The sequence below is a fragment of the Teleopsis dalmanni genome, chromosome 2 (assembly GCF_002237135.1).
Source record: "Teleopsis dalmanni isolate 2A chromosome 2, ASM223713v2, whole genome shotgun sequence".
NCBI lineage: Eukaryota > Metazoa > Arthropoda > Insecta > Diptera > Diopsidae > Teleopsis > Teleopsis dalmanni.
Genome location: NC_051847.1, coordinates 194,944,437 through 194,972,224, shown reverse-complemented (window position 1 = coordinate 194,972,224; position 27,788 = coordinate 194,944,437). Strand labels below are relative to the sequence as shown.

Sequence of the window (27,788 nt, the reverse complement as noted above, 5' to 3'; positions counted from 1 at the left end):
ATATATATAAAAGCTTATATATATATGAAGCTTTATATATATATTTATTATATATATATATATATTTATATTTATTATATATATTTATTATATTTATATTTATTATATATATTTATATTTATATATATATATATATTTATATTTATATATATATATATTTATATTTATATATATATATATTTATATTTATTATATATATACATATATATATATATAAACTATGCAAACATATTTAAATATATTAAGTTGATATACATATATATACATAAATCTGGATTGGATAAACTATGTAAACTGTTTTAAACATTTAATATTTTTTAAAATATTTATATATATATATATATCTTTGTACTTATATTGGATTATATTTGAGATTAATTAAAAATAAATTTTTAAAAAATTCTTTTGGCAAAAATGGCACTAGTTTCCATTACTTTAAAGTTGTGATGTCTAATATATGTATGTTAGTAAATTTATATATCTAACCTTTTTTATTTTATAAACAACTAAAATTATTTTATATTCAATTACTTTACACAAAATAAATAAACATGAACACATTTGAAACAAATATTAAAGATTAGTAAACAAAAAGTCAATAAATATTAAATAAATGAATATTAGTTAGTGATGTACATATATAATATGAAAGGAACAAGAAAAACAAAAAACAAAAAAATATTTTAATAAATATTTTAACAATATTCAGTCACTTTTATCTTCTCTTGCAGATAAAAATAATTTTTGACAAGTATAGGTCAGCGAGCCTAAAAATTAAAAAATAATAATAAAAAAATTTAAATAAATTTAAATAATATATACTTATAAGTTTAATTAGCCAAACAGGTTTATTTCTCCAAACAACGCCTACATAATAAAATGGTATGCCAATTGCGGTAATGAGTACACCCATAAATACTTCGTAGGGTGCTGCAAATATTGGCACAACTATTAAGAAAGCACATATTATGACAAAGACGATCGGTATCCACAAAGAAACCTGTACAATGAATAAATAAAAACACTAAATTAATAAATTTAATCAACACAATAGACTAAATTAAATTATCTTCTAAATAAAGATTTACACACTTACCACAATTGGGCGCTCCATGTTAGGACGTGTATAACGAAAGTATAGTACCGCGGATACGGAGAGCATGATAAAGAAAGATTCCACAATGCTACTATATGTGATAAGTACATAAACGTCACTTACGACAAGCATGATTAGTGACAACACACACTACAATAAAGTAAAATACATTTTGTTAAATTAGATTTTATTGTATATTAATTTATTAATTATTATTCAAATGCATACCATAAAAACCAAGGAAGGTAATGGTGTGAACTTTTTAACGCTTATTTGTGATAAAAGTGCTGGCATGTGTCCATTACGTGCACCTACGAAACACATACGGGAGGTAGTCATTATGTGCACTGATAAGCCTCCAAAAGCGGATATAGCCACTAATATTGGGATAATAAAAGAAAATGCACCCAATACTTTATTTCCAAAAGTCTGTGATTGAGAACAAAAGAGTAAAGTAATAAAAATTATAAATGGTTAATATTATTGAAAATAAATTATTTAGTAGTAAATAAAATAAATTAATATAATATAATAATATGTCGTAAAGAAATTACCGATTAAAAGAACAAAGCGAACTACAATATATACAATATGCGAAAGTCAACATAACGGATAAGTGGCAAACTTTCGAAGCCTTTAGACACGAACCTGTTCCCTTCACCAATATTATTTCTAAAAATTATTATCCTTTAATTATTCTCACCGTAAACCGCAAAGATCTTAAATAGACTAGGAATGTATGCTATTGATGATACGTTGCTGAACAGTGTCTTATGAGCGAAAAGGGACCTATATTATTCTCACCAAAAACCTCGAAGATCTTGAATAGAGTGAGTGTGCATGCCAATTTACAGTGAAATATTTAGAAATGCAGAATAAAATTAATAATATAGACCCAAAATTAAATAAGCAATCACTAAAGTACTATTTATATGAAACAAAGAAATGAAAATCAAGGAACCTAAACGGTCCAATCGACCTTCGGAGCCACCCCATTGAAGTGATCGGTATGAAGTGATAGGTTTCTGCACCTGGATCCAGGTTAATTTTAATTTAAATCCCACATATCCCTAATCCACCTCCACTCCTTAATTCCACCCACTCTCACTCAACATACCCATACCCATCCCCATTCTAATCCATATATTTTTAGTGTAATTCCTTTCATGTTATCTACTTTCTACATCCCTGCAGGCTATCACAACAACATGAAATACTGTAATACTTTTTTCAGAACAGAATAAACTTTTAACTGGAAAATAAGAAGCGGATATTGATGCGTACATATTGCAAGAAAAGTTAGCAGATTGTAATCAATATCAAATCTCTAGTTTTTTGACAGAAAACCAAAAAAAAACATCAACTCTTACCACAGCAATAGCATCTGAAGCAATCATTTGTTGCGGTGTCAATACCGCCAAATATGCGGTATTCGCCAATACATAAATGCCAGTAACTAAGGGTAGTGATATATATATGGCACGTGGCAAATTTTTATATGGATCACGCAATTCTTCTGTCATAAAGTTTAAGTAATTCCAACCGGCATAAGAGAAAATGCCCGAGTAAAATGCAACTGCAATTTTTCCAGGATCGGTTTCGGTATCTTCAAAGGGTCTTTTAAAATTCTCCACATTACCTAACGATGAAGTACTATTTATAAATACATATTATTAAATAAAGAAGATAAAATCACTTACCCATACACATCCAAACCAATCCAACTAAAATAATTAATACAAGCGCTGCAATTTTTGTAAACATAATAACATTTTGCATTTTAGTTGTCACTTTCATGTATGAGGAGTTTAGATACGTTAAAAAACATATAGTAACTGCGGCTAAAAGTTGAAGAGCCGCCTCTGGTATCTTACAATTATTCTCAAAAAATGGTTGTAAGACATATGAAGCGAACGTTAGACCCATAATCGCATTAGTTGTAGGACTAAAATAGAACAGGTTAGAAACATATAGTATATTAAGAACACAGTTACAATAAATAATTGTGTAATTTGTATTTGTAGAATCAAAAAGTATTATTTTTATAAAGATATTTTATCTTTTATAATATTTTATAAAGATAGATAAAAAGAAGAAATTGTATATTTCTGTTTTCACTGTAGAACTTTACCGTCATTGTAATACCCGGTAAAGATAACAGTCTTTCACTGCCTTTCCTGATGGGTCACTATCGTTTAGAAAACCAAAGTCACTACCAGAAAAATTAATGTTCCCTTCAATGATTCTTGTCGCAGCTACGAGGACGACGAAGAAACTTTACGTCTACATTGTCATTACTATGTACATTGCCAACAGCATTAAACATACTAGGGACTTGTTCTCTAAAGCTGATCTATAGAGCTTTCTCTGCAATTCAGATTTTGTTAAAAGTTAGAGTTGCTTTTAAACTCAATACGCCTAAATGGAATGTTAAGATCGCGTTTATAAGTAAACCTAACCTAGTAAGCTAGTTCTTTCAACTATTTTTATTTAAACTTCTCTCATATTACTTCTCTCGTATTTGCTTTTTATTTTTTACTAGTTTAGTTTACTAGTAATGACGAGAGTTCAAACTAGTTGTCCACAACAACCCAGTTTAGGTTAATGCATATAATATGGGTATCAATCGTTTTACAAATTGAGGTCTTATTTGATCGTTGCAAGAACCCTTATTTGTTCGTTGATGAAACTATTGATCATCCAATATATATAATGTAAAGAAGGTTCCGACCTCTATTACAGTAGTCGTCTGTGACGTCTATGTTTAAATTTTTTATATATATAAATATATTAAAGAGTGACTTTGCTTGACCTATGTCTCGTATAAATTTATAAATATAATAAAGCAACTTTCTTTGTTCTGCATTTGACTCTTTCCTAAAGAAGCCGATTTTTAAAAATTAAATAATGAACAATACATTATCCGTTCACTAGACACAACATATTTTTTGTTTTATTTTTTTGAGTCTATACTCTCTCACTCATTTCGCTAAATCATCACAGTCTGCGTTTAAATACTAGAGTAAAATTACAGCTATTATATATTATTCTAAGAATGAGTCACTCCAACCCTAAAAAGGGTAGAAGTCTCCCAGCATAGATAACCCTAACGTTGGTAGCATATAGCATCAATTCCACCAATCATTGTAGATCAATTGCGTATTATTAGACTATATGTAGCATAATTTTCGGCATTATTTGAACACCGTACAAAGAATGTACTGCCTAATTAAATATGCTTGAAATGCTTGCTATTTTTTATTATCAGTCACTCAATGAAAACTAGTTCTTATTTGTATTTACCCAGATTAAAATGAACTTGTTATTCTAATATCAAAAACAAATATTTAGTTGCTACACTCGCAATAGAAGCACAAATAAATAAATAAAGAAGATAATTATGTAGTAATTTTTTAATTATAATGCGTTCTATATATAATATATTAAAAGAATTAGAGGCGCACTTAAAATACCTCGAGTTTTTGTTTATTAAAATGTAAATATTATAATCGTAGGCCACTATTTACATCGTAGTTATCATCACAAGAGAGTTACTTTTGATCAACATAAGATATTGTAAGGAGCTCATATAGTAACCAAAAAGAGTGCGTATAACATCTTGACTAGTAGTATTTTATGTAGGATTGAGTAAAGGCAGTAATACGTCCTAACATTAATAATTGGCTGTAATCCAACATAACACTTCTAATCTCCAGTACACGACGTCTTCTGGAAAAACACCAAGACTAGCATGAGTAGTATCGTCTGACAGCAATATATCAGGCACGTGGATACAACGATCGGAATAATCATCGAAGCATGATTATTCCAAATAATCATAGTCATCAAATTAGCAAACCAGCATTATATTGTAATTATATTAGATTGTAAAACCCCATTTTTTTTAAATTCCTCTAAATAAATAATTGAATTACTACACCAAATTGTCTTTGACTTTCAAAAATAAAAATTTTATTTCAACGACCCTTGGACAACGGCTAAGTATACCTCAACGTTATCAACGAGCAAAATCGACCTGTTGCAATTGCCTTAAAAATCGATAAGTACAATGTAAATGAAGAAACACTATTTATTTGAGTAAGAAATAGAACTAGAGCGATCCTAAAGATTTTGGATTTTGTTCTAGTGGTCACTGAAACATAAGGTAGAGTACATTTTCCTCCTCATCCACAGCCCCATACAAAAGCCGTTATAGGGTAAGCCCAGTCTCATAGCATGTCTTCCTAGTACACAATGACACGTCAGCACCGAACTTGCAGTACTTAGCAGACTTCGCCTTAGTTAAAGCAATAATATGTTTATTGTTTGTAACAGGTCGATATTGGGGTCTGAGAGCAGGGTTAATCTGCACAAGTTTGTTTAGTTATGCTCAGATATTTTTGTTTAATTGCCAGCTTGACCGTTACAAATGGTGTACTCAAAAAGTTAAAGTTAGGAAGCAAAGTGCTTGTGTTAACAAGCTCGTTTGCCCTGCAGTTGCCCAAGATGTCCCTTTGTCTTGGTATCCATGTGAGGGGACTCTGGATTTTGACACGTCTAGCTACTTTGTAAAGAGAAGTTCGGCATTGTCGGACTGTTAAGGATATAGCTGTAGTACTTACCAGAGATTTAATAAGTAAAACTTTAAGATCATATTGATATCATAACTTAATCTAACTAAACTCAAAATTATACAATGCCCACATCTTCATTTTCAAGTTAATGAAGGGAATAGTAATATGCCACTGCATATTAAAAAAAATATTACCAATAGTTATTTATGGACTAAATTTGCGGTAAATTAGATTTAGACTCTAAATTATATTGTTTTTGTTTAGATGTACTTTCTGCACAAAAAGTATCCGGATTTCGTTGTTTGTTAACTTAAGTAATAGACCTTTTTCAAAAAAATTTGTTTGTTAATTTGTACTTTCTGTACTTTCTGCACAAAAAGTATCCGGATTTCGTTGTTTGTTAACTTAAGTAATAGACCTTTTTCAAAAAAATTTGTTTGTTAATTTGGCACACCCTTTCTTGACATATGGTACAAATTTGAGCGCCATCTGTTAATTAGTTTGTTTACAGCAGCTGTTAATGTGAGACTACCTCAAGTGCATTTAGCGATTTTTACTATGGAAAATTCTTGTTGTACGCGATTTTTTGACCAAACACGGCACCACTGTCATCGCTCAGGCATCATATTCGCCAGATCTAGTGCCGTACGACTTTTTCCTGTTTCCGTTTTGAGGCGATTGAATCGGTAAAAGAGAATTCGCTGAAGGAACTAAAAGCCATACCTTCACGGGCCTACGAAAAGTGTATAGAAGATTGGGTTAAGCGTTGGTATATGTGTAGCGCTTCAGGAGGAGCATATTTTAAAGGAGATAAAATAAATTTGGAATAAAATTTAAATTTGTGTGTTTTATTTACAAAATCATAGTACTTTCTGAGCAGAAGGTATGGCTTACTAGATCACGTTGGGAACAAAAGACTTTTCTGCCTTCCCCGAATTTTTAATCCACACTCGTACTTAATAAGCTCCATACTTCATAAGATCGACGATAACAAAATTTTAATTTATTGTAAATATTTGCATCTTCTCCGACTTTCTGATTGACTGTCAAAGTTTGATTATTCAATTATCACTGTCCTATATGTGTATGCAGACAATATTAGATACCTTTTTAAAAAAACTAATATTATAAATATATTATCACTTATAAAAAAATCAAAAATTTTTGAGGTGAATTGCCTTTAGTAATGTTGGGTACTCTTATCTCCATTACTAATTTAATTTCATGGATCTCTGAATTGGTTTACATAAATATTTACAACATTTTACGCAAGTGTGAAACTAAAATATTATTTATAAATCGTATCTATTGTTAAACTTTCCATTTAATTATAAAATTTATGACAATCGTGCCACTACGTAAACAAATTCTATTTATTGATCTTCGGTGTATGCATGACCATAACTTCGATATCTCTATTTCTATTTCTAATTCAAAAAAATATGGTATTATATATATACATATATAAGTAAAAATCAGCAAAAAAAAAGTAAATAAAAAATGAAGCGATAAAAATAATTTAAACAATTTATATACGAAATACCGCAAAAACTAGATACTCGTAAATGAAAACGGAGTAAGTAAATTGAGACGCTATCAAAACAATTAACTGTGTAGACACACAAAGTAGGTCTTGAGAATTATTAGATATGATATGATAGTGTCGTGTGATTGGAGAACATAATTATATTTATTAACACAAGCGAAAAAAAAATTAAATAAATAAATTCCATGCAGACATTTGAGTGATTAGACAATTATATATATATACATATATATATTAGAAGAGAGTGAAGTAAATATTTAACAAAATTTAAGAAACCATATGTATATATAATATTTAAAAAAAAAAATAAATATTTTATGCAATATTGCCACATATGACTCTTACAAAGTCACCTAAAGTCATTGGCATTTAAAACCAATTTAACGCATTTCTATATCAATTGAGGCAATTTAGAATCTTTAAGCAAAGAATCAACTTAAGTTTATCAATTAAATCTGCAGCAACGTAACTAGATTATAATAATAATGCAGCAAAAAAAAATTTAAATAAAATTTAACTTACACAAATATCATCATCGCATCCCAGAGATAGAGAAATGCCGGCAATGAACCATAAGCCTCAAGTATATAAGCATAATCTCCACCAGATTTTGGTATGGCGGTACCAAGTTCAGCATAGCATAAAGCGCCAATCATCGATAGTAAGCCTGATAGCACCCATATCACAAGCGATGTACCGACAGCGTCAACCTCACGTATCACACCTTTCGGAGATATGAAGATGCCCGAACCAAATATAACACCCAATATAATCGCAACACCCTCTAACAGCCCAAGTTGCTTCTTCATACGCACTCTGCTATCGTTAGACTCTGCAGATCCTTCACGCTGTTTGTTAGTCCCACTACCGCTGGGTGTATTATCATCTCCGTTCATACCCAACCCAACCGGTGGATTTTGATTGCTAGGCGTCAGTAAAACTACTTCACTAGTGGGCGATTGTAAATCATATTCAGTCATTTTTCAACCAATCTATGCACATCCAAACCGCTGCACGTTTATGCGAAGACTGGTATCAAAAAATTTGCCTAGAATTGTGTTACGTTCAAAATTAAATTCAGTTGAGATTGATTGCTTTTTTTATTTTTGTTCTTGTTTTGTCTTGCTTTCATGCGCTGCTCACATTTATGTGTTAAAGCACTCTCGATAATCACGTTTTCGTTTTTGTTTTGCTACAAATATTCATTGATTTTTTTCGCGGCTTTCGATATTTGTTTTGAATGGCATTCGTAGCGAAAATATTTTCAACCCCCAAAAACGGTTAAAAAAAACTGTTTTATTCGCCACTTTAAGGTTAGAAATTCTTATTTAAACAGATGAAAACAAAAATGTATTTAACTAATTATCACATATTTTCACATTATTTATTATATAGTAATTTTATTACAAAGTACTTAAATTATAATAATTCATTATTTTTTTAATTTTATTTTTTACTTTGAAAACAGTATATAACTGCTACACGCTCACTAACGTCAGAACTGGCATAAACTGAAGAAAAGAGTGCAAAACGCATAAATAATTTGCCAGGGTTACCGTTATCTGAAAATTTGCATTGACTAGTACATACTGGCCTTTCAGAATTTGAACATGTGATTGTAAGTGATAACATAGAACTTTCCAAATAATTTAAAATAAAATTAAAAATATGGTTATATGGGCAAAGTTATGGTAATATAGACTGAAATAAATAATATACGCATACAAAATTTTAATATGGGATTGTTAATTATAATATAGAAGTTTCGAAATAATTAAAATAAAGTAAAAATTATGGTTATATGGATTGAAATAAAGAATGTTATATACGTATATAATATCTATATGTGATTGTTGATTGTAATATAGAACTTCCGAATTAATACAAAATAAAGTAAAAATTATAGTAATAAAAGTGAATTATATACACCACAGACAAATAACATATAATATTTATATAAATAATATAATAATAACAGACAAATATATAGTATAGTATGTATTCTACCTTTACTCAATTAATACAATAAGATTTTTTATTATGTTCTTTTTTTTATTAAAATGGCATGGTCTTAATATAATATAAATAGCAGGTAGAATTACATTGTTTTATAACAATAAATTAATTATAAATATTGTGCCAATCAAATGTTAAAAGAAAGAGGGGGAAAATAATATAAGACATTAAAATAAATTACAGTCTTTTGTGAGATTTCGTATATTATTTCTATTCAGAAATGAAATCTTATGATGTCATATTTCCCTTGTTGTTTGGATTTGATTAGAAACCAGTTATCGAAAAAATAAGTAAATGGAATAAACAACTTAATGCATTGTCCATAATGCAAAATTCTATGCGAGTTCTCAGAAAATATATAAATCACGCAAAATGAATCTTTGATGCCTCTACTTTATAATATGAACTTCGGCACTACAATTTACAATCTGAACCAAGCTTATCCTTATCTATGATGCATAGTTATGCCGCAGTTTCAAAACTTCAATTACATATAAATTATATGGTATATATGTTATACCTGATAACAATATATGTGCTCTACAGACGTACATGTACTATTATCTTGATATAATGTCAAAATGCCACTCAACCTCAAGGGTTTTGAAGTTGAACTTCATACTTAAGTGGGTAGATATATAGTATTGTTTTCTCTTTCTCTCTCTCTTCACCATATCTCTTTTGGACTCGGCTTTTGTTGTCTTTGGCCGATCATAATCTTCTCCAAATGTAAAGTAATGTAAAAACTTGTCAAAAATGAAAGATTACATAGTAAATATTTATTGTCTGATGTCTATCCACCTTCTTCTACGTCAATTGTAAAAGTGTTAAAACGGAAAAGGGATAGATCCCATCTTCTTAGCATTATCTATAGATAATACATTGCAAAAACACTTTCAAGAAAAATATTTTTTAGCATATCTTGTCTTCGCACAGTCTTGGCTGCGCCACTGATCTACAATATATAATCGAAGACATTATGAGTTCATTATTTTAGAGCACTAAACAAACATGAAAAGAAGTTATTTAATTTCGTCATAGAAAGTGTATCCATGTAATTATCGTGTCACTAGTTCAAATATTACATTAGAAATATGTACCATTTTGAACAATAGTAACAAGTAACATCAACTAATCTTTCATGTCTACTATATAAAATAAGTTTCAATAACAATATTATATCATACAATGAGTTGCTTTAATGATAATTACTTTTTACAGTTTAATGAAGCTTATTATTATGCTACATGCATCACACTACAAATACATCCATTATTTCTTTTCTTTTGCATGGAGTTTAGAGTTGATCATCTCCTTGAATTGTGATAAAATTTTATTTTCACGCTTCTGTCGTTCCTCTTTGCTAAACATAGCAAGTGCTCGCTTCTCATCAGCAGAATAGATCTGATTTTCTTTACGTATACGTACCGCTTCCATACGACGATGTCTATAAATTAAAAGATGTAAATTAGTAAATAAAATCCATCTTCAAAAAATACTGAATAAACTTACCTGCTGCCACTCATAACATAACCCACATCTTCGAACGTTGCTATTTCCTCAGAAGTAAGACCAATTTCACCACGTCGGGGTATGCGTTTTCCTTCAGCAATGTATGCTGCCATTGCAGCACCTTCACCAGGCAACAGTGCACGTCCAAAATCTTTTTGGTTTAAGCCGGTAGTTTGACGCAAGGTGGGTCCAAACTCTTCATTATCATTTATGCTTGTTTTTGATGTTGCAATTTTATCGGAATTTATTTTTTCTTTATTTTTCTTTAACTTTTTATCTTTTGTTTTCTTGCGTTTCTTTTTATCAGAAGCACTTTTTTCTACCCAAACTTCCTCTCCTTCGCCTTCACCTTCAGTATCAGAACTTGAACTACTTGTACTATCATCGGAACTATCATCAGAACTCTCATCGGATGTAGCTGAAGAATCAGACGATGAAGATTTTTTAGATTTTCTTTTTTTAGATTTTTTACTAGTTTTTGATTTTTTCTTCTTAGATTTTTTTGATTTCTTTTTAGACATTTTTTTGTTCTTTTTCTTTTTTGTTGGTCCTTTATATGTATGTTCCAACAATTCCACATCGCTTTCAGCACATGAAAAATTTTCGATATGTGCAGGACTTTTACCCCATATTTCAGCAACGCCTTCAGCGCCAATACTTTCACGCTGTAAACGTCTGGTGTCCATATATTTCATTTCAGTTTTGTGTCTTCTATTAGATTCACCATGTGGTCTATGAGGTTTTGTATCACGTGGTAAATAATTATTATCATGAAATCTATCGTTTGGCCAACGTTCGCTGTTAATACTATATTCAGTATTTTTACTGATTGAATGTGAGTGTCTATCATTCTCATGTGTATTTGATTTTGAATTATTATTGTGACTTCTCGAGTGTGATCTGGATCTTCGATGTCTTGAACCATTGTCTCTAACATCATTACTTTTAGAGCGTGATCTTCTCCTTTCAGAATTTCTACTAGAACTTGAAATTTGTTTACGTTTGAATGGATTTGTTTCACGTGAACGTGATCTTCTAGAGTTGGTTTGATGCCGGCTCGAAGTTTTATTATCTTTCTGGCGCGAACGAGAACGGCGGGAACTACGTTGTGGACTACGGCGTTTATTAGTGCTTTTAGAAGGTGATCTCTTTCTCTGTACTATACTACTTTTTTCTCTTGAGCGTGAACGATCACGTCTTTTATTCTTTGGACTTCTTGATCGTGTTCTTCTCCTTGATTTATTGCGACTATGTTTACTAATAGCACTACTTTCACTACTGCTACTATCACTTCCCGAACTACTCGTACTGCGGCTAGAACTTCTGGAACGCGTACGTGATTTGTATCTTTTCGAACTTTTGGTGGTAGGTGAACGGATTCGCCCACTCATATTTGCAATATTGTATAAATTTAAAATATTTATTTAAGTACGATCTTGTTCACCAATAATAATTTTTTTTGTGTTTTAAATCTGTATAGATACGAAAACAATTTTTCATGCAACCAAGCTGACAATGCAACGTCAAAATTGATTCGCGTTGCCAACTTCATTGTCATAATTCCTAAAAAGCAAGTTCATATCCTAACATAGAAGAAGAATATTGGCTATGTAAATCTATAATAATTTAATTACTGTTGCTAATATATATATTAGTATTTATATATATATTTGTTAATTAAAGTGTAATATGAAAATTATTTTCATTATCGCATTGAAATAAATTTAATATTGATTTTAAATATTTTATTATATTTTTTGTTTTCAGATATGCCAAATTGTTGGTTAAAACTTTTGGCTCATAACAACAAAATGAATCGAAATACACGTAGGGGAAAAGGTAATAATTGTTAAAATTTAAATATTTAATATAAGATATATTTATAAAATATTTGACATATACAAACATATAAAGCAATGTTTATATAAATGTTTTCATATATTATAATAAAGCTATGTTAAGTATAATTGTCTTATTTTGTACGTAGAATTAATTACAATTTAACACAAAGTACAAATGAAGTAAAAAAATTTAATTGTATTAAATGCCAAAACAATAGCAGATAGTATTATATGGCATTTACACTAGCCACAAATGACTCATTTCAAATCAGTCATTTGCGGCCAGTGTAAATGCCATATTAACCTATTCTCGATTTTAGAATGCAATGGTTCACTAAAATCTTATTTACTTTACTTTTTGATTTTTCACTAATGCACTAACAGTGCTAATAATTCCATATTTTATAATTATAATGTATACCACTACAATAAACTAGAATTTTTAATAGAATGGTTGTCTTTTAAACAGACAAGTCTTTAAACTTTTCTTATTCTTAACTGTTTACATCATTAAACTTAATATTTTTTTTTATTTCATTATAAATAATTATGTGTATGTTGCTTGAATTCTTTTCTAGTCAGCTGTTTTTTAAAACTGTCCGTACCACAATAATAATTTTAATTAAAAATAGTTTATAAGACATTATAATTATTTTGCAAATTGCATATATTACATTTCATGTACATATATAATGATATTAATAATTGCAAAATCATTTGCAATTGAACGTATATATCCATAACATTCTTTTATTAAAAATAGAAATATTTTTTAAGAAGTTGGCTACTCTACATGCAACGTATATATTTGTAAATTTTGACATTTTGCACTTGTGAATGTGACGTGTTAAATTTTCCGCTGCCATAGTGCTATTTTACACACAAAATCTTAAATAAAACATAAAATAGCTTATTAATAATTGAAATCTGTACTCGCTGATAAAACTTAAGTAAAAATGGGTTCTTTTCGTCGTGAGAAAGAGGATGAAGATGAGGGTAAGTATGTGTGAATGAATTTATAAAAGCCAAAACCGGAGCACCTTCTGACTGCAGTGATTATTCAGCGTAGTCAAAACTGATGCAATATTTACATTTTTAAGTAAACAATAACAAAATGCACATATTTTAATACTTAATACATAAATTAAAAGTTCTTTCGAATTTATTACATTATAGGCAGCACCAATATATATCAGAATTTAGAGAAAACCTCAGTATTACAAGAGACACGCACTTTCAATGACACGCCTGTTATTCCAAGGAAATGCATACTAATTCTTACCAAGATACTTTACCTTATCAATCAAGGCGAACAGCTGGTGGCTCGCGAGGCCACAGATTGCTTCTTTGCCATGACAAAACTATTTCAATCAAAAGACGTTGTTTTAAGGCGTATGGTATACTTAGGCATCAAAGAGTTAAGCTCAATCGCCGAAGATGTGATTATAGTAACAAGCTCACTTACTAAGGATATGACAGGCAAAGAGGATTTATATCGTGCCGCTGCAATACGTGCACTTTGCAGTATAACAGATCACACTATGTTACAAGCAGTGGAACGTTATATGAAACAATGTATTGTAGATAAAAATCCAGGTGTTTCCTGTGCTGCACTTGTTAGCTCATTAAGATTGGCAAGCACTGCTGGCGATGTTGTCAAAAGATGGGCTAATGAAGCACACGAAGCACTTAATAGCGATAATATAATGGTACAATACCATGCACTTGGTTTACTCTATCACATACGTAAATCTGATCGTCTGGCTGTATCTAAACTGGTAAATAAATTGGCACATAGTGGTGTGAAGAGTCCATATGCTGTCTGTATGCTGGTATGTATTAAAAGTAAATCAAATTATAATTAAAACAAATTATACTATAATATTTTCCTTACACAGATACGTATTACTTGCAAACTGCTTGAAGAAGAAGATCAATCTGCAGATGAATCGCCATTATTTGCATTTTTGGAATTATGTTTACGTCACAAAAGTGAAATGGTTGTCTATGAAGCAGCACATGCCATCGTTAATCTTAAAAACACAAATCCCCGCGCACTTTCGCCGGCTTTCTCTATTTTGCAAATGTTCTGTAATGCACCAAAAGCTACTTTACGCTTTGCTGCTGTACGCACGCTTAATAAAGTAGCCATGACCCACCCAGCTGCTGTTACTACATGTAATTTAGATTTAGAAGGTCTTATAACGGATTCGAATCGATCTGTTGCTACTTTAGCTATAACTACGCTCTTAAAAACAGGCGCTGAATCTTCCGTAGAACGTTTAATGAAACAAATTTCATCATTTGTTGCAGAAATCTCTGATGAATTTAAAGTTGTCGTTGTACAAGCGATCTGTGCACTTTGCACCAAATATCCACGTAAGCATACAATACTTATGAATTTCCTCAGCGGCATGTTACGAGAAGAAGGTGGAATTGAATATAAAACATCGATAGTCGACACAATAATCACTATAATCGAAGAGAATGCCGAAGCTAAAGAATCTGGCTTATCGCATTTATGTGAATTCATTGAAGATTGTGAACATGTTTCATTAGCCGTGCGTATATTACATTTACTTGGTAAAGAGGGACCATTTGCGAATACACCATCAAAATACATACGCTTCATTTATAATCGTGTTATATTGGAGAGTCCAATTGTACGTGCAGCCGCTGTTACTGCTTTAGCACAATTTGGTGCTTCTTGCCCAGCACTTTTGCATAACATTTTAGTACTTCTAAACCGTTGTCAAATGGATCCAGATGATGAGGTGCGTGATCGTGCTACATATTATTTGAATATATTACAAACTGGTAAACCGGAATTATATAAAAATTATATTATTGAACGTGAAACATGCTCATTGGCATTGTTGGAAAAAGCTCTAACCGAACATTTAAATAGTGAATTAACCAATAGATTTGATCTGTCCATTGTGCCCAAAGCAACAATAATTAAGGAAGAAGTTACTAATGAAGCTATGCTTGTATCAAATGGTAAATATTTTTTAAATAATATCTGTAGAAAGAGCATTTAAAATATATTAAATCTTATTATAGCACCACGTGCACTTAAAGTTACACGTGAAGAGGAGAGTGCTGCTCGTTTGGCACAGTTGCCTGATATACAACTACTGGGTCCAATACATCGCACTACTATGCCAACTCAATTAACTGAAAGTGAAACCGAGTACACTGTGCAATGCATAAAACATATATTCCCTAATCATGTCGTATTTCAGGTAAGTTACATATGTTTTGTTGTTGTTGTCTTTTCATTTCTATTTGAACTTTTAAATAGTTTATTTTTTCGTCGATATTAAAATATAATATTATATTATAATAAAATTTTTCTTTACAGTTTGATTGTCTTAATACGTTATCGGAACAAATATTGGAAAATGTTCGGGTTGACCTAACCATACCGGATGGATTTAATATAATTTCTATTATTCCCTGTGCGAAGTTATCTTATAATGAAATGCAAACCACTTATGTTATTGTAGAATTTCCACCAGATGTCGGCAGATCTGCTGGTAATTTATATTAATTATTTATTTTTTTATATATAAAACATTAATATACATAAATTAATTTTTCATGAAGCTACCTTTGGTGCCACGTTACGATTTATCGTTAAGGATTGTGATCCTAATACCGGAGAGCCGGATTCTGATGAGGGTTACGATGATGAATATATGCTTGAAGATTTAGAAGTAACTGTAGCCGATCAAATACAAAAAACGAAAAAAAATAACTTCCAAGTTGTTTGGGACGCTGCAGATACCAAAGGTAATGTACAAAAATTCTATATATATAATATTTTAAAACAATATTCAAAAATATATATTTTTGTTTTCTGCATTTAGAATGGGTTGAGGCTGAAGACACGTACTCGTTAGCTGCAGTCAATACATTACAAGAAGCTGTTAATACAATACTTAAATTCTTAGGGTTAGGTGCAGCTAACCTGTCCGACACAGTACCAGAAGGAACGCATACGCATACGCTGCTTTGTTCAGGTAAATAATTTCTTTGTATAAAATGTTTGTTTCGACTTGTTTCTAAAGACGAAGAAAAGAGTGAATGAAACGCTACTTATTTTATTTAACAAAAATTATAACTTAAATAAATGAAATATTTAGAAATAATTTAAAACTAAATTAATCTTTTTTCTTTTATAATTAACAGGCACATTTAGGAGTGGAGCTGAAATATATGTACGCTCTAAATTGGCATTAGACGATGGAGTAACGATGCAATTAACAGTTCGTACAACAGATCCTGATGTTGCCGAATTGGTAACTTCAGCTGTCGGATAAAAGTAAATAATTTAATAAAAAATGCAAAAATTATTGCATTTTTAAGTAATGGATGAAAATTTAAGAATAATAATTAAAGTCCACATGTGGGTAAAACACATTCACAACTTTAAATAATCTTACATATATATATAAAATATTATTCATATTATTAAGTATGCAATTATATGTAAAAATGTCTTTTTTTTTAAATATGCGAATGCAATTCGTTTACATTTTTTATTGTGTTTAAAATATTTAAATATTGTCAACTTATACATTCAAAGTTATGATTTATAAAAAGAAATATTTTCCAAAATTTTAATTTTAATTATATACTGAATAGTTTAAAAATATATATGATCTATTTTAATTAACACTGAAAAATCTGCATTTTTTTAAAATTAAATGAAAAAACTACAAAATATATGTTAAGTTAATTCTTGTAAAGTTAAGGATATAATTATTAAAAATTTACACTAAAGTTTGTTTCAACAATGAGACAGATTCTATCCACTATGTGAGCAAGCTCAACAATGTCATCTGTTGAAAAGATAACTGCAGGTTCTAATACTTTTAATTTTATTAAAACAGAGTAAACTTTTTGGAGTCACGTACAAATTATTATTAGGTTTATCCCTTATTTGGGTCCACGAACAACCAGGTCTACTTCCCAAAGTCATACGTCAATTTCGACGGCTAAGTGCAGTTCAACACCTCCCAATGGTATTTCACAAGCAGGTCTCCTCGAGTCACAACAACAAAAACATAGTAATCCCCTTATTTGGGATAGTGAATCGGTTCAAAAGGTTCCATTGACATTATTAAAAGTTGTTTAGTCAACAGCCTTATTTTATCCTGGATAACTTAGAAGTTCTCACGGTATTCCATTAATCATTCTAATAATAATAAAGGTCAGTTGATTCGTTTAAAACTCAAATGCCATAGAGAGTAAAATCCTTAACGTTAAATCTTGCTTATGGAATGACGTTGTCTTCACATATTTAACAAAAATCAATTGAGCGACTATTCAATCTGGTACCATGGTTTCCATACCTGCTCTCGAAATTGATCTTTACGGGATAACTTAATGAGATCACTTGATTAAGAGAGAGAATATTCAATCTCAGCATGGTTTCTTAACCAAAGATGATTTCACCTATCTATCTTGTATCCTTCCATAGAACTGGAGAGTAGTCCAATTCTTTACAATTATTCCTGATAACTGCCAGCTAATTTGCATAATTTTTTATGACTTATTAAATTCCATTCTTTAGTGAAAGGCAAGAGATTTGTTCGATAACTAAAGGGAATACCTTAACATAATAACAACTTCTGTTTTGAATCTAAGAGAAAAACTTGCTATGTTTTAGCTCCGAAGAGACTGGTTCACTAAAAGCCCAATCATAATAAAAAATTAATGATTTGGATGTTGATGTTCTCCATGTTGAGTACTTCTCGACTAATTATCAACCAGTTTTAAAGTTTTTCCAAACATTTGTAGTGTATTTACGTTAATTGAAGGTCTGAAGAGAGATTATGGGTGGGTTAAATTTCAATTGCAGACATTTTAAATTGATTAGAATTACACAAAGTAGTGGTTATTCCTGCCTCAGTTTGCTCTCTATTTAGTGTATGTGTAATATATGGGTCGCAAATCATATGCGTATAACGGTTTTATATTTTCCAGTAAAGAACTTTTAAGACAACTGCCAGAATACGAAATCTCTTTCATATTATCTTTCCAAAAATCTTTGACTGTGGTGAATTGAAAGATAAGATGTCAAACTTACACTGAATCATCACAGAAATCCTAGCAGGGCACTGTAAACTATAATACCACCTTACGTGACTGGGTATGCATACGGATGCAAATAGTAGATTCTGTAAAGAGAATGAAGTATTGACCACACATGTGCTGTTAGAATGCCCTGCGCTAGTGCACATACGGAATAGGCTCCTGGGAATTCATATTCTCGCGGAAGAGGCAATAAAACTCCGTAATGTAGGTTCTGTACTACTTTTTATTGACGCAACAGGGCTTAGAGACCTACTCTAAACCCAGAAGAGTACAATAATAATACTCTGTAATTCAAATCATATTATTGAACTGAACATGCACATTAGTGAGGTTTCAATTATTGCTTTGATCTACTTGTAGCTTTGACCTATGGGTCAATAACCAATAACCAATTCGATGCACTAATTAATATTTATATAATAAAACGTAACCAGCTTGATAGACAAGATCTTTCTCTGAGCGCGAAGTAGAAAGTGCAATCAATCAAAAAATTAAGACTTTAAATTTTCCATATGACGTCATGGCTTATGCTATCTTTACGCTTCCGCAAATTTAAGTAATTAAGAAACGCACACATGTGATGTAGAATTGCATAAAGTTTGTTTATTTATTCAGAGAAGCTAATGCAAGAACCGCACCCGCAACAGTCATTTTGCTTAATGATTTCCTCTTCTTCTCTAGTGTGTACGAGTCTGTATGAGTATATATGGTAGGTATGTTTATATGGCTGTAATTCACTTTAGAATTGGGCCATATGCCAATAAAAATCCATATACAAATACGTTTCTCATTCGTTCATTCTCTTCGCGTAGAATTTTACATCTTTCAATTTGTATGAGAACTCAAAGATTTGATCTGCTGAGTATATCAACACAATCGTGCTTCGTGCTTGATGACTGCTGCTATGATAGATCGTCATGATTCCATAATGTATCGATCGATCAGTTTCGCTTTTACTCTCGTTACAAACGAAACTCCAAAAGTGAAAACACATCCACTTGATGGTGGATTTGTAAATCTAATGATCCAAAACTATAAATATTTGTTTACAAAATAAACAAATAAAAAAAAAACAAAAAGAATTTAATGTGTTTGAAAAGATACTAAATAAAGCTACTCAATCACCGCCCTAGAATTCCGCAACGGAATGGATCAAAGGGAATATTGTTGGTGAAATATTAAAAATAGTGCTATATGTAGTGTACGCGGTATAGAGAAAGCAGTGTCTAAGAATTATATTCAGTATCTCGTAGGAGTTAATGAAGACGCAGTTCAGTAACAGTTCATTTAAATAAAATTTTAATTAATTTCCGCTGTGCTGGGTTACGAATAAAAGTGCTAAAATGTTCAAAGTATCTCAAGAATTGCGTTTAGATACAAGTGGTAGTACTACGCGAAAAAATACAACTCCCAATGCGAACAGTGAACATGATTACACATTTGGCAAATATCAGAAAACACCTGATGCAGGTGAGTAAATCAGATTAGAATATCATATATATATATATATATGTATATGTGTATGTGGACTAGCATTACCCCTTGATAATTCTTACAAGTGCTTTCAGAAAAATACATTTTTGTTGGCACCTAATAAAAAATTCTGTGGGTATCTGCAGTATCTTACAATAGTTTCTACCTTGAACTTGAAAATATCAAATCTACCTGAACAGCGAAAATTTAATACAGAAAAAAGAGGACAAAAAATAACTTTGAACACATTATATCAATTATTTTATTGAAACGTAAGAGGACTGTAAAATAAAAGTAAGGAATGTAGCGAATTTCATCCATATATCTGATCCGTTTCGGCTGTAGGTTTGAAGTTTTTCACTGTGGACAGCACTAGAAAAAAATCTTGTTCTTGTGAGAGGTAGAAAGAGATAAGTGAGAGATAGATACCATAGCTCTAAGTCTATCACTGTTAGACTATGTTATACCGATGATCGTTACTATCTAGAATCATCGAAACTTGACTTATGGTGATATCTACTTATGCCAATTAGCTGAATATGTCACAATACAAGAACTCAGATGTTTAAAAAAATTACATTTAACCTTTGACAAAGCCTAAAATGTCTTAGAGCTCCCTCAAGATCTTAAACAGCCTAGTCAAGATTAATTGTTCCTTCTAATAATAATACTTATACTTAACACGGTTTGACACACCTTTGACAACGAGTTTCAGTAAATACAGCAATACTGAACAACTTTTTCCACTATGCTATATGGCAATATATGGCTTAGTTTTTCAGATATCGGGTCTTTAAGTTAAATATTTTATGTAGAAAGTATATATGTGCAGTTTTGTTAAAATTGCATAAACTCATTAAAGCCTAATAGCATTAAATCCTAGAAGTAAACTATGTCCTTATATTACTTACTTACTTACAGCTCTTCTTCTCTCCTAGTGGAGCATAGGGCCTCAAATGTCCTTATATAGTGCATTGGAAAACGTTACCCAAAATAGCTGACTCTACCAAAAACCATCATTAAAGCGACATTCTGGAAATCTGAATTACGATTGATACTTCTGTATCACTTATTTTTCAACTTACGACCATAGTGCCTTGATTAGATACTATATAAAAGACTTAGACGTTAGTAGTAGTTTTTATAGCAGATAGCCAAATTGAAAGATGCTCACGGTATGACTATCTAAAAATATCACAATAGCTTTGTTAGTTAATTTACTGAATACTTTATACACCCAAATTACCACCATAGTGGATATACTCTCTTAAAGGTGTTTTTATATCAAAGATCAATAGAGCTTTCACTTTAAAGAGAATCTTGAATTTATTGGAATAAGTACTTAATTTTAGTAACCCATTGTTTTACCATATATAAAATTTCTAAATTATTGTTAATAAAATACTTATCTTCTTTCTAATTTCACAGATGTGTATCCAGTAAACGATCATAGCATATTTATTGCACCGGAACTAACCGATACCAGTAAAGTACAGTTGCTGCATTTTCCTAATAGTGTAGTTCATAAAAATACAGATATCAATTTTATAATAAGGCGAAATGGAGCTAAGGGAAACTTTGAAGTTAAAGTTGAAAGTCCTTCTGGAGTTCTAAGTACAATGGTATTAAAGGTACTTGATCCAGAACGAATTGAAATTGATTTTAATGTCAACGAAGTCGGTCTCTACAAAGTCTTTATGAAATGTAATTCTGTACCAGTACATAAGTCCCCGTTGATTATCGTTGTCATATGTAATGAAGCAGAATCAATTAAAACATAGATATACAAATATACCTATATTGATATATATATATATCTATGGTTTATCAGCAGTACTTTTCATGTGTCATTATTTAATGTACTTTTAAGTTCTACATATATACCATTCTTACATAAGTTTAAGTTTAAGAATTCATCTTTGTGTCATATTAGAATTAATTATATAGACTTTTAGAGATAATACAAATCGAATGTCATTGTTAAAAATCGTTTCACTTTGAATTTATTTACTAAAACTCACCACTATTAATTTCAATAAAAAATAAATGAAAGCCTATTTACATTTTGAATTCATTAAAGCTATATTAGACCTCTTTTAGGAAGATATACTAACAACATAAGTGTTAATGCCAATTCTAATATTATAAAGCATTGAAAATATGAATAAATTTCTGTTTCTATTTGCTACTTCATTAAGGCATTATTAAATTATGTTAGATTGGCTTCTCCTGAAGTCTGAACTTTAAAAAACCAGTGAGCCGTCCTGACGTATTCTGGGCAGTAGTGTTCACAATCGAAAAAGAAAATAAAATGCGAACTAAACGTAGATCTAGCGTTCTTAAAAACCACAACAATATTCTATCGGATAACCAAACCACAAATCAGGTCTTGAAATTAGACGGCTCAACTTCTAGAACAGTCTAACTACCTTAAATGAATGAAACTATATTTCTTTGATCGAGATCTTGCCATATCGAAATTGACGTAGAAATCAAAAAGCCGATGACTCTTCATACTAGAACGGATTTTCTGCAGAACCGATATTCACACAATTGGTTATGACTAAAAGATCTATTAATACACAAATGTAAGACATTCTACACATCTGTATAAAGTCCGTATATATATAAGTCTTCCATCATGTTAGAATAGTAAATGTCTATATTCTAAATACAATTCTAAGCAAACATTATCGCTTATAAATAGAAAAAGCGATATTATCTGAATTGACGGCATTTAATACCAGTTTCTGTCCTTTTAGAGAGCAGGCCGTCATATTTAATATAATATAATAATAATATAATAAACTACAGCCAACCGGTAGAAACGGACTCCTTTTTTTTCTGTATAATTAAAGGTTGTCCAGTTCATGGTCGTGATTTCAGAAATTTGTGTCAGACATTATATATATCAAATATATCAAATACAACTATAATCTAAGACATCATATGCTTAGTTTAGGGTTTGTCATTTTTCAAAATAGATCATTTACAAATTATAAGTGGGTAAAATTAAAAAAACGTATGTGAGGAATAGTAACTACTTTTAAATGGAATTTTCTTTATTAATAAAGCTTAGTTCTGACTTGGTGTATATGTCAAAAAATAAGTGTGCCATCTGGGGCAATGCAAATTCACAAGTAGCTGTTTAAAAACCATTGGATCTAAAACCAAACCCAAAATTATAGTGTATGATGTAGTATTTGCTCTGGAAATATGATAGATCCCTATTTATTTGGATATGATAAAGCTGTGACATAAATCTTAAATTCCTATCGCTACAGCAATATAATTATCCTTTTTTTTTCTTTTGGCGAAGATTGAATATCTGTATCTCGAAGATATATAGTTTCAATAGACCTTTACAAATCATCTTTGGACTTTATTGGGCGAGAAATTTACCGAATGTGTAGTTTCAAATTTTGATGACGAACATTACGATTCGTCTCCACTGATTCTTATTTGTAGTGTTTCACGAAAGGTGACGTTTATACGAACATTTCTTGAACTCTTGACAATTTGAAGATGAATATTTCTCAAAGTATATCTGAAATATAATCTGCAATTTGACTATTAACTTTTTGAAAACTACCTTAAAAAGGATCTAGTTCCGTAAAGTATTTCATGCAGAAGATTTAAATAATGTCGCAACTCATTCACACCTAATGGTAGGTGTGAATGGATGTATTCCTAATATATTTCTTGTAGTTAATTATATTTATTATTTATTATATATATATGGCGATTGAGTGGAACCCGATGGGTAGCAGGTGGTCACACCTGGAGAAGGTAAATCGACATTGAAATGTTAGCAATCGTACCGAGTGAAAGATATTTGTTGCGGCCCTATGCTCCTCCTATGAGTTAAAGGATTAAATATAGTATATATTTTATATATTATTCGTAATATATTGGAATAAAAACTTTATCAAAATCTCAATTACAAGAACCACAAAATGAATAGCGCTATTGTATAGAGCTGCTCTTGGAGACATAAGACAGCCACCTTAGGTTAATTGTTCTTCTATCTTGAAGAGCTATTGGATATATACATTCACGGACATCAGAGCTTCTTAGATTGCAAGGATTAATTAATTTTCATAGAAGAATAAAAATCTGAGAAATGAAGTTAATTAAATTTATTTACATATATTATGTTCAAGAACTTTTCCCTTTTCCCCCCTCTATGTGCTTAAAAAAATATTTTATAAAAATTAGTAAATGTATCACTAATAATTAATTTATAATAATTACTTTCAATTGATAATATAAAGAAAATTAATTATCAATTATTAATTAATAATTATTAATTAACTCTTTTACAAAAAAATTGTCAACATCACCTTTACTCTACTTACCTTTATATACCAACGGCTTACAAAGCCTTAAAAAAATTTAAATTTTTCTTCTTCTTCTTCTTCGTCTACATATGTTATCCAATTACGAATGAGAGTGAAATTAATCTTAATTTATTTATGTTTTTTTTTATTGTTATTGTTGTTGTTTCATTATTTTGTGTTCTTATCTTCAGGCCTTTTGTTTACATTTGTGTATTCATTACTGATTCCCGCTCTCAGTAATGATAATTGCTAAAGTCATTATGCTTTTTTTTATATTTCGTTACGCTAATGAACATTTGATTGCAGCACTCAATTCAATGAACGATTACTGGCAAGCATAATGATGATTGCCGACCGGCAAACAATATTGTTGCTCTCTTTTGTTGCTGCAATTTGTGTTAATGACATTTTATGTTATCAAAAAGCAGTGCAGTAGGTGAAAAGGTATGTAAAAATATTAAATTTATTGTCTAACATAATTTCTACAAAATTAGATAATTATTTTACTAATATTAATTTTTAAATGTTTTTTTTTTGAACTTGCAATAATAATAAATTTGTAACAATTAATGTCAGATATTTTAATACGTCCTTCAGTTTCAAGAAGTTATATTAGTAGGGTGACCAGACGTTCGTTCGGAAATAATAATCTTTTTTTGTCATTTGACTCTATTGTATTAAATAAGATTTTTGTCTTACATTGGGGTCAATAATAATAACTAAATGAAATTGTTTAATGTTGAAAGCTAATAATCATTTTATTTTGAATCTGGTATAAAACAAATTTTCAATATTTTAAGCGCAATTTTACTAGCACTTCAAAATATTAAAAGTCAATTTTGCAGTAGAAATCTAATGTTCTTGTCGATTATAACGAATCTATATTAACTTTTTCACCCGAGACTTTTAGATTAATTTATAACAATAGATATTTTATCAAGTTAATGCAATAACCCTGAAATTAACAACTGTTTTATGTTATTTGACCATTCAAGTGTATTTGGCATTTTAAATATTTGAAATATTGTGTTTACTTGCAAATTAATTAATAAAAATTCAACTTAAGGAAACCGAAAAAAATAAAATATTAAAAAAAAACAGTACTGACATTTTAACATATGTGTAGCTGTCAAATAAAATGTTGGGATTAATCTAAAATTGTTTGATTGCACCACACAATATAAGCAAAAAATGACATATCAAGAGGAAATCTAGATTTACCAATCATAAGTATGAAATATTGTATTATATTTATAAAATTTAATTTAACCGCTCTTAAGATCGTTTATTTAAGAACTAAAATGATTGATTAGTAACACTTACTTATGACGTTTTCGATTGGTAAACATGAGGTAACTTTTTCAATCGAGATTCACTTTTAGTGCAATTTTCATTTACGATTGGTGAATCTGTAGTATAATCAAGATTAATATATATTTCTATCTATATAATATATAGAAACAAATAGAAATTAATATATAACCCTCGAGATGATTTAATAACACTCTAAACAGTTTGCTAGAGTATTAAAATTACGCTAAAATGAACAACTGTTTTATATGACTTGACAAATAATATATGATTTGATTCGATATATGTACTTTTGAAATATATAAATGCTTACTAACACTGCTACAAAAATGTTAGATTATTCTTAAAATGTTCGATTGCGCAATAAAGTTTGACAGATCGAGAGTATATCTAGATTAAATCCAGATTTACTAATCAAAAACGCCATTAGTTATTGGTAAATTTTTGTTTATATTTAAAAGAAATATTCGTAATAAAACCACATTATGGATTAACCCATCTTAAGCCCGGTTAAATTACATTTTAATGAAATATATATTAATTAATTATTGAAAGTAATATATTTAATATTAAATAAAAATATATTTAAGAATAACATAAAAATGAATGTACGTATTCCTAAAAAAGGCAAAAATTAAAATATTCAATAAGAGGATTTGTTAAAATTAATATATAAATTTATAAAATTAATATATAAATTTATATAAACAATGAAATAAAATTATTGGATTTTTATATAAATCAAAAAGTTTCAATCAAGGTGAAATAAATAAAAGCTGTAAGTATTTTGGCAGTTTTTATAAGGCATGATAATTTATTTAAAATTAAAATTCTTTCAATTAATTTTTCAGTTAGATTTTATAAATATAAGCTGTAAATGCCTTTAGCATTTTTGCAATCGAAGCTTAGTAATAAACACAACAAGCAACTTTAATGATGATGAGCAAAGTCGTTAGGCAAGCAAATTAATATTATTCTTCACATTTCTACCAACTGCTAGTTGTTTTTCACTGTATTTGTCTCTTTCTTATACATGTGAATTGATGCAGAATATAATGTAAAAAGCTATATGATATTTGTATGTCATTATTAAGCAGCAGTGACTCTCTTAATGATAATAAACCGTACGGAATGTATGCTGTGGGTATGAATTAATGCTGAATGTTGAGTTTCTTTTGTTGAAAGCAACATGTTCGAAGTAACGCAAGAAGTATAAAAGAAGGAGATATGTGTTAATTATTAATCAAAATAACAGTGAGTCAATGAAGAAATGCTACACAATTTCGTTAAATATTTGTATGAATATATTTTTATATATGTATATATCTAAAATACTTTTAGATAACTTTTTTTCTTATGCAAATTTTTTATTCTATTTGCAGTCTATACGTGTATAACAATTTGACACTTGACGTGACCATGACTCTCGGTATAACATAGCGCTTAAACTGACTTAACGTTTTACGTTTTAAAAGAAGTCGAGATCATACTCGCAGCCAGACATTTTCTTCGGGGAGTATTTTGATAAAATGGTGCACTGACTATAGTTTTTTTAACCATTCAATTAATTTATCCATCAATCATTTAATTTATTATTTGTGTTAATAATGAAAATATGTATATATATATATATATATATATATATATATCGGCTTCAATGCCAATACGATAAGAAATATCGTATATCTGAGAGAGCCAATATTCTAAGTGAGAAATATCAGAGGGAAGAATTTACTGCATGGTAAAGTATATTCGTGATAGGAATACCCAAATGTCATCTATACGATAGGATGTTTGAGAACTTATAGATAGTGGAGTTGGAAAACTTGGTTTCCTATATGGCCGGTACTCACTTCATCTAATTTTAAAGCGACACCCTTTTCGTCCGATAGGTGGAAACCAGCGAAAGCCATAGTGTGAAACTTCAATCCACTAAAATCACCTATTTGAAATCCAAAATGGACAAATTTCAGC

The 27,788-nt window shown here is 29.9% G+C and overlaps 4 protein-coding genes across 5 annotated transcripts; 2 read left to right on the top strand and 2 right to left on the bottom strand.

Moving 5' to 3' along the window:
- Positions 1 to 642: 642 nt before the first annotated feature.
- LOC119685535 (Y+L amino acid transporter 2-like) lies at positions 643 to 8,505 on the bottom strand. The gene is made up of 7 exons (XM_038099840.1): positions 7,739 to 8,505; positions 2,797 to 3,041; positions 2,467 to 2,735; positions 1,325 to 1,525; positions 1,097 to 1,246; positions 823 to 1,000; positions 643 to 767 (listed from the first exon to the last, which is right to left on the bottom strand). Exons 1-7 carry the CDS (start codon positions 8,194 to 8,196, stop codon positions 706 to 708), a joined length of 1,563 nt encoding a protein of 520 aa, XP_037955768.1. The 5' UTR covers positions 8,197 to 8,505; the 3' UTR covers positions 643 to 705.
- Positions 8,506 to 8,802: 297 nt separating this feature from the next.
- Positions 8,803 to 17,070, top strand: LOC119677843 (coatomer subunit gamma). 2 transcript variants are annotated; one of them, XM_038089388.1, is made up of 9 exons: positions 8,803 to 8,834; positions 12,512 to 12,583; positions 13,762 to 14,417; positions 14,484 to 15,585; positions 15,649 to 15,830; positions 15,950 to 16,124; positions 16,195 to 16,380; positions 16,458 to 16,610; positions 16,780 to 17,070. In XM_038089388.1, exons 2-9 carry the CDS (start codon positions 12,514 to 12,516, stop codon positions 16,908 to 16,910), a joined length of 2,655 nt encoding a protein of 884 aa, XP_037945316.1. In that variant the 5' UTR covers positions 8,803 to 8,834; positions 12,512 to 12,513; the 3' UTR covers positions 16,911 to 17,070. The 2 variants fall into 2 exon arrangements, with proteins under 2 accessions (XP_037945316.1, XP_037945317.1); XM_038089389.1 differs by lacking the exons at positions 8,803 to 8,834; positions 12,512 to 12,583 and adding an exon at positions 13,402 to 13,581 and having other exon boundaries at positions 16,780 to 17,069.
- On the bottom strand, positions 10,412 to 12,373 carry LOC119677844 (NKAP family protein CG6066-like). Its single transcript, XM_038089390.1, has 2 exons — positions 10,745 to 12,373; positions 10,412 to 10,679 (listed from the first exon to the last, which is right to left on the bottom strand). The coding sequence occupies exons 1-2, from the start codon at positions 12,133 to 12,135 to the stop codon at positions 10,505 to 10,507; spliced, it is 1,566 nt and encodes a 521-aa protein (XP_037945318.1). The 5' UTR covers positions 12,136 to 12,373; the 3' UTR covers positions 10,412 to 10,504.
- Positions 17,071 to 19,636: 2,566 nt separating the features above from the next.
- LOC119682688 (filamin-B-like) lies at positions 19,637 to 22,201 on the top strand. Its single transcript, XM_038096180.1, has 2 exons — positions 19,637 to 20,160; positions 21,592 to 22,201. The coding sequence occupies exons 1-2, from the start codon at positions 20,034 to 20,036 to the stop codon at positions 21,942 to 21,944; spliced, it is 480 nt and encodes a 159-aa protein (XP_037952108.1). The 5' UTR covers positions 19,637 to 20,033; the 3' UTR covers positions 21,945 to 22,201.
- Positions 22,202 to 27,788: the final 5,587 nt, after the last annotated feature.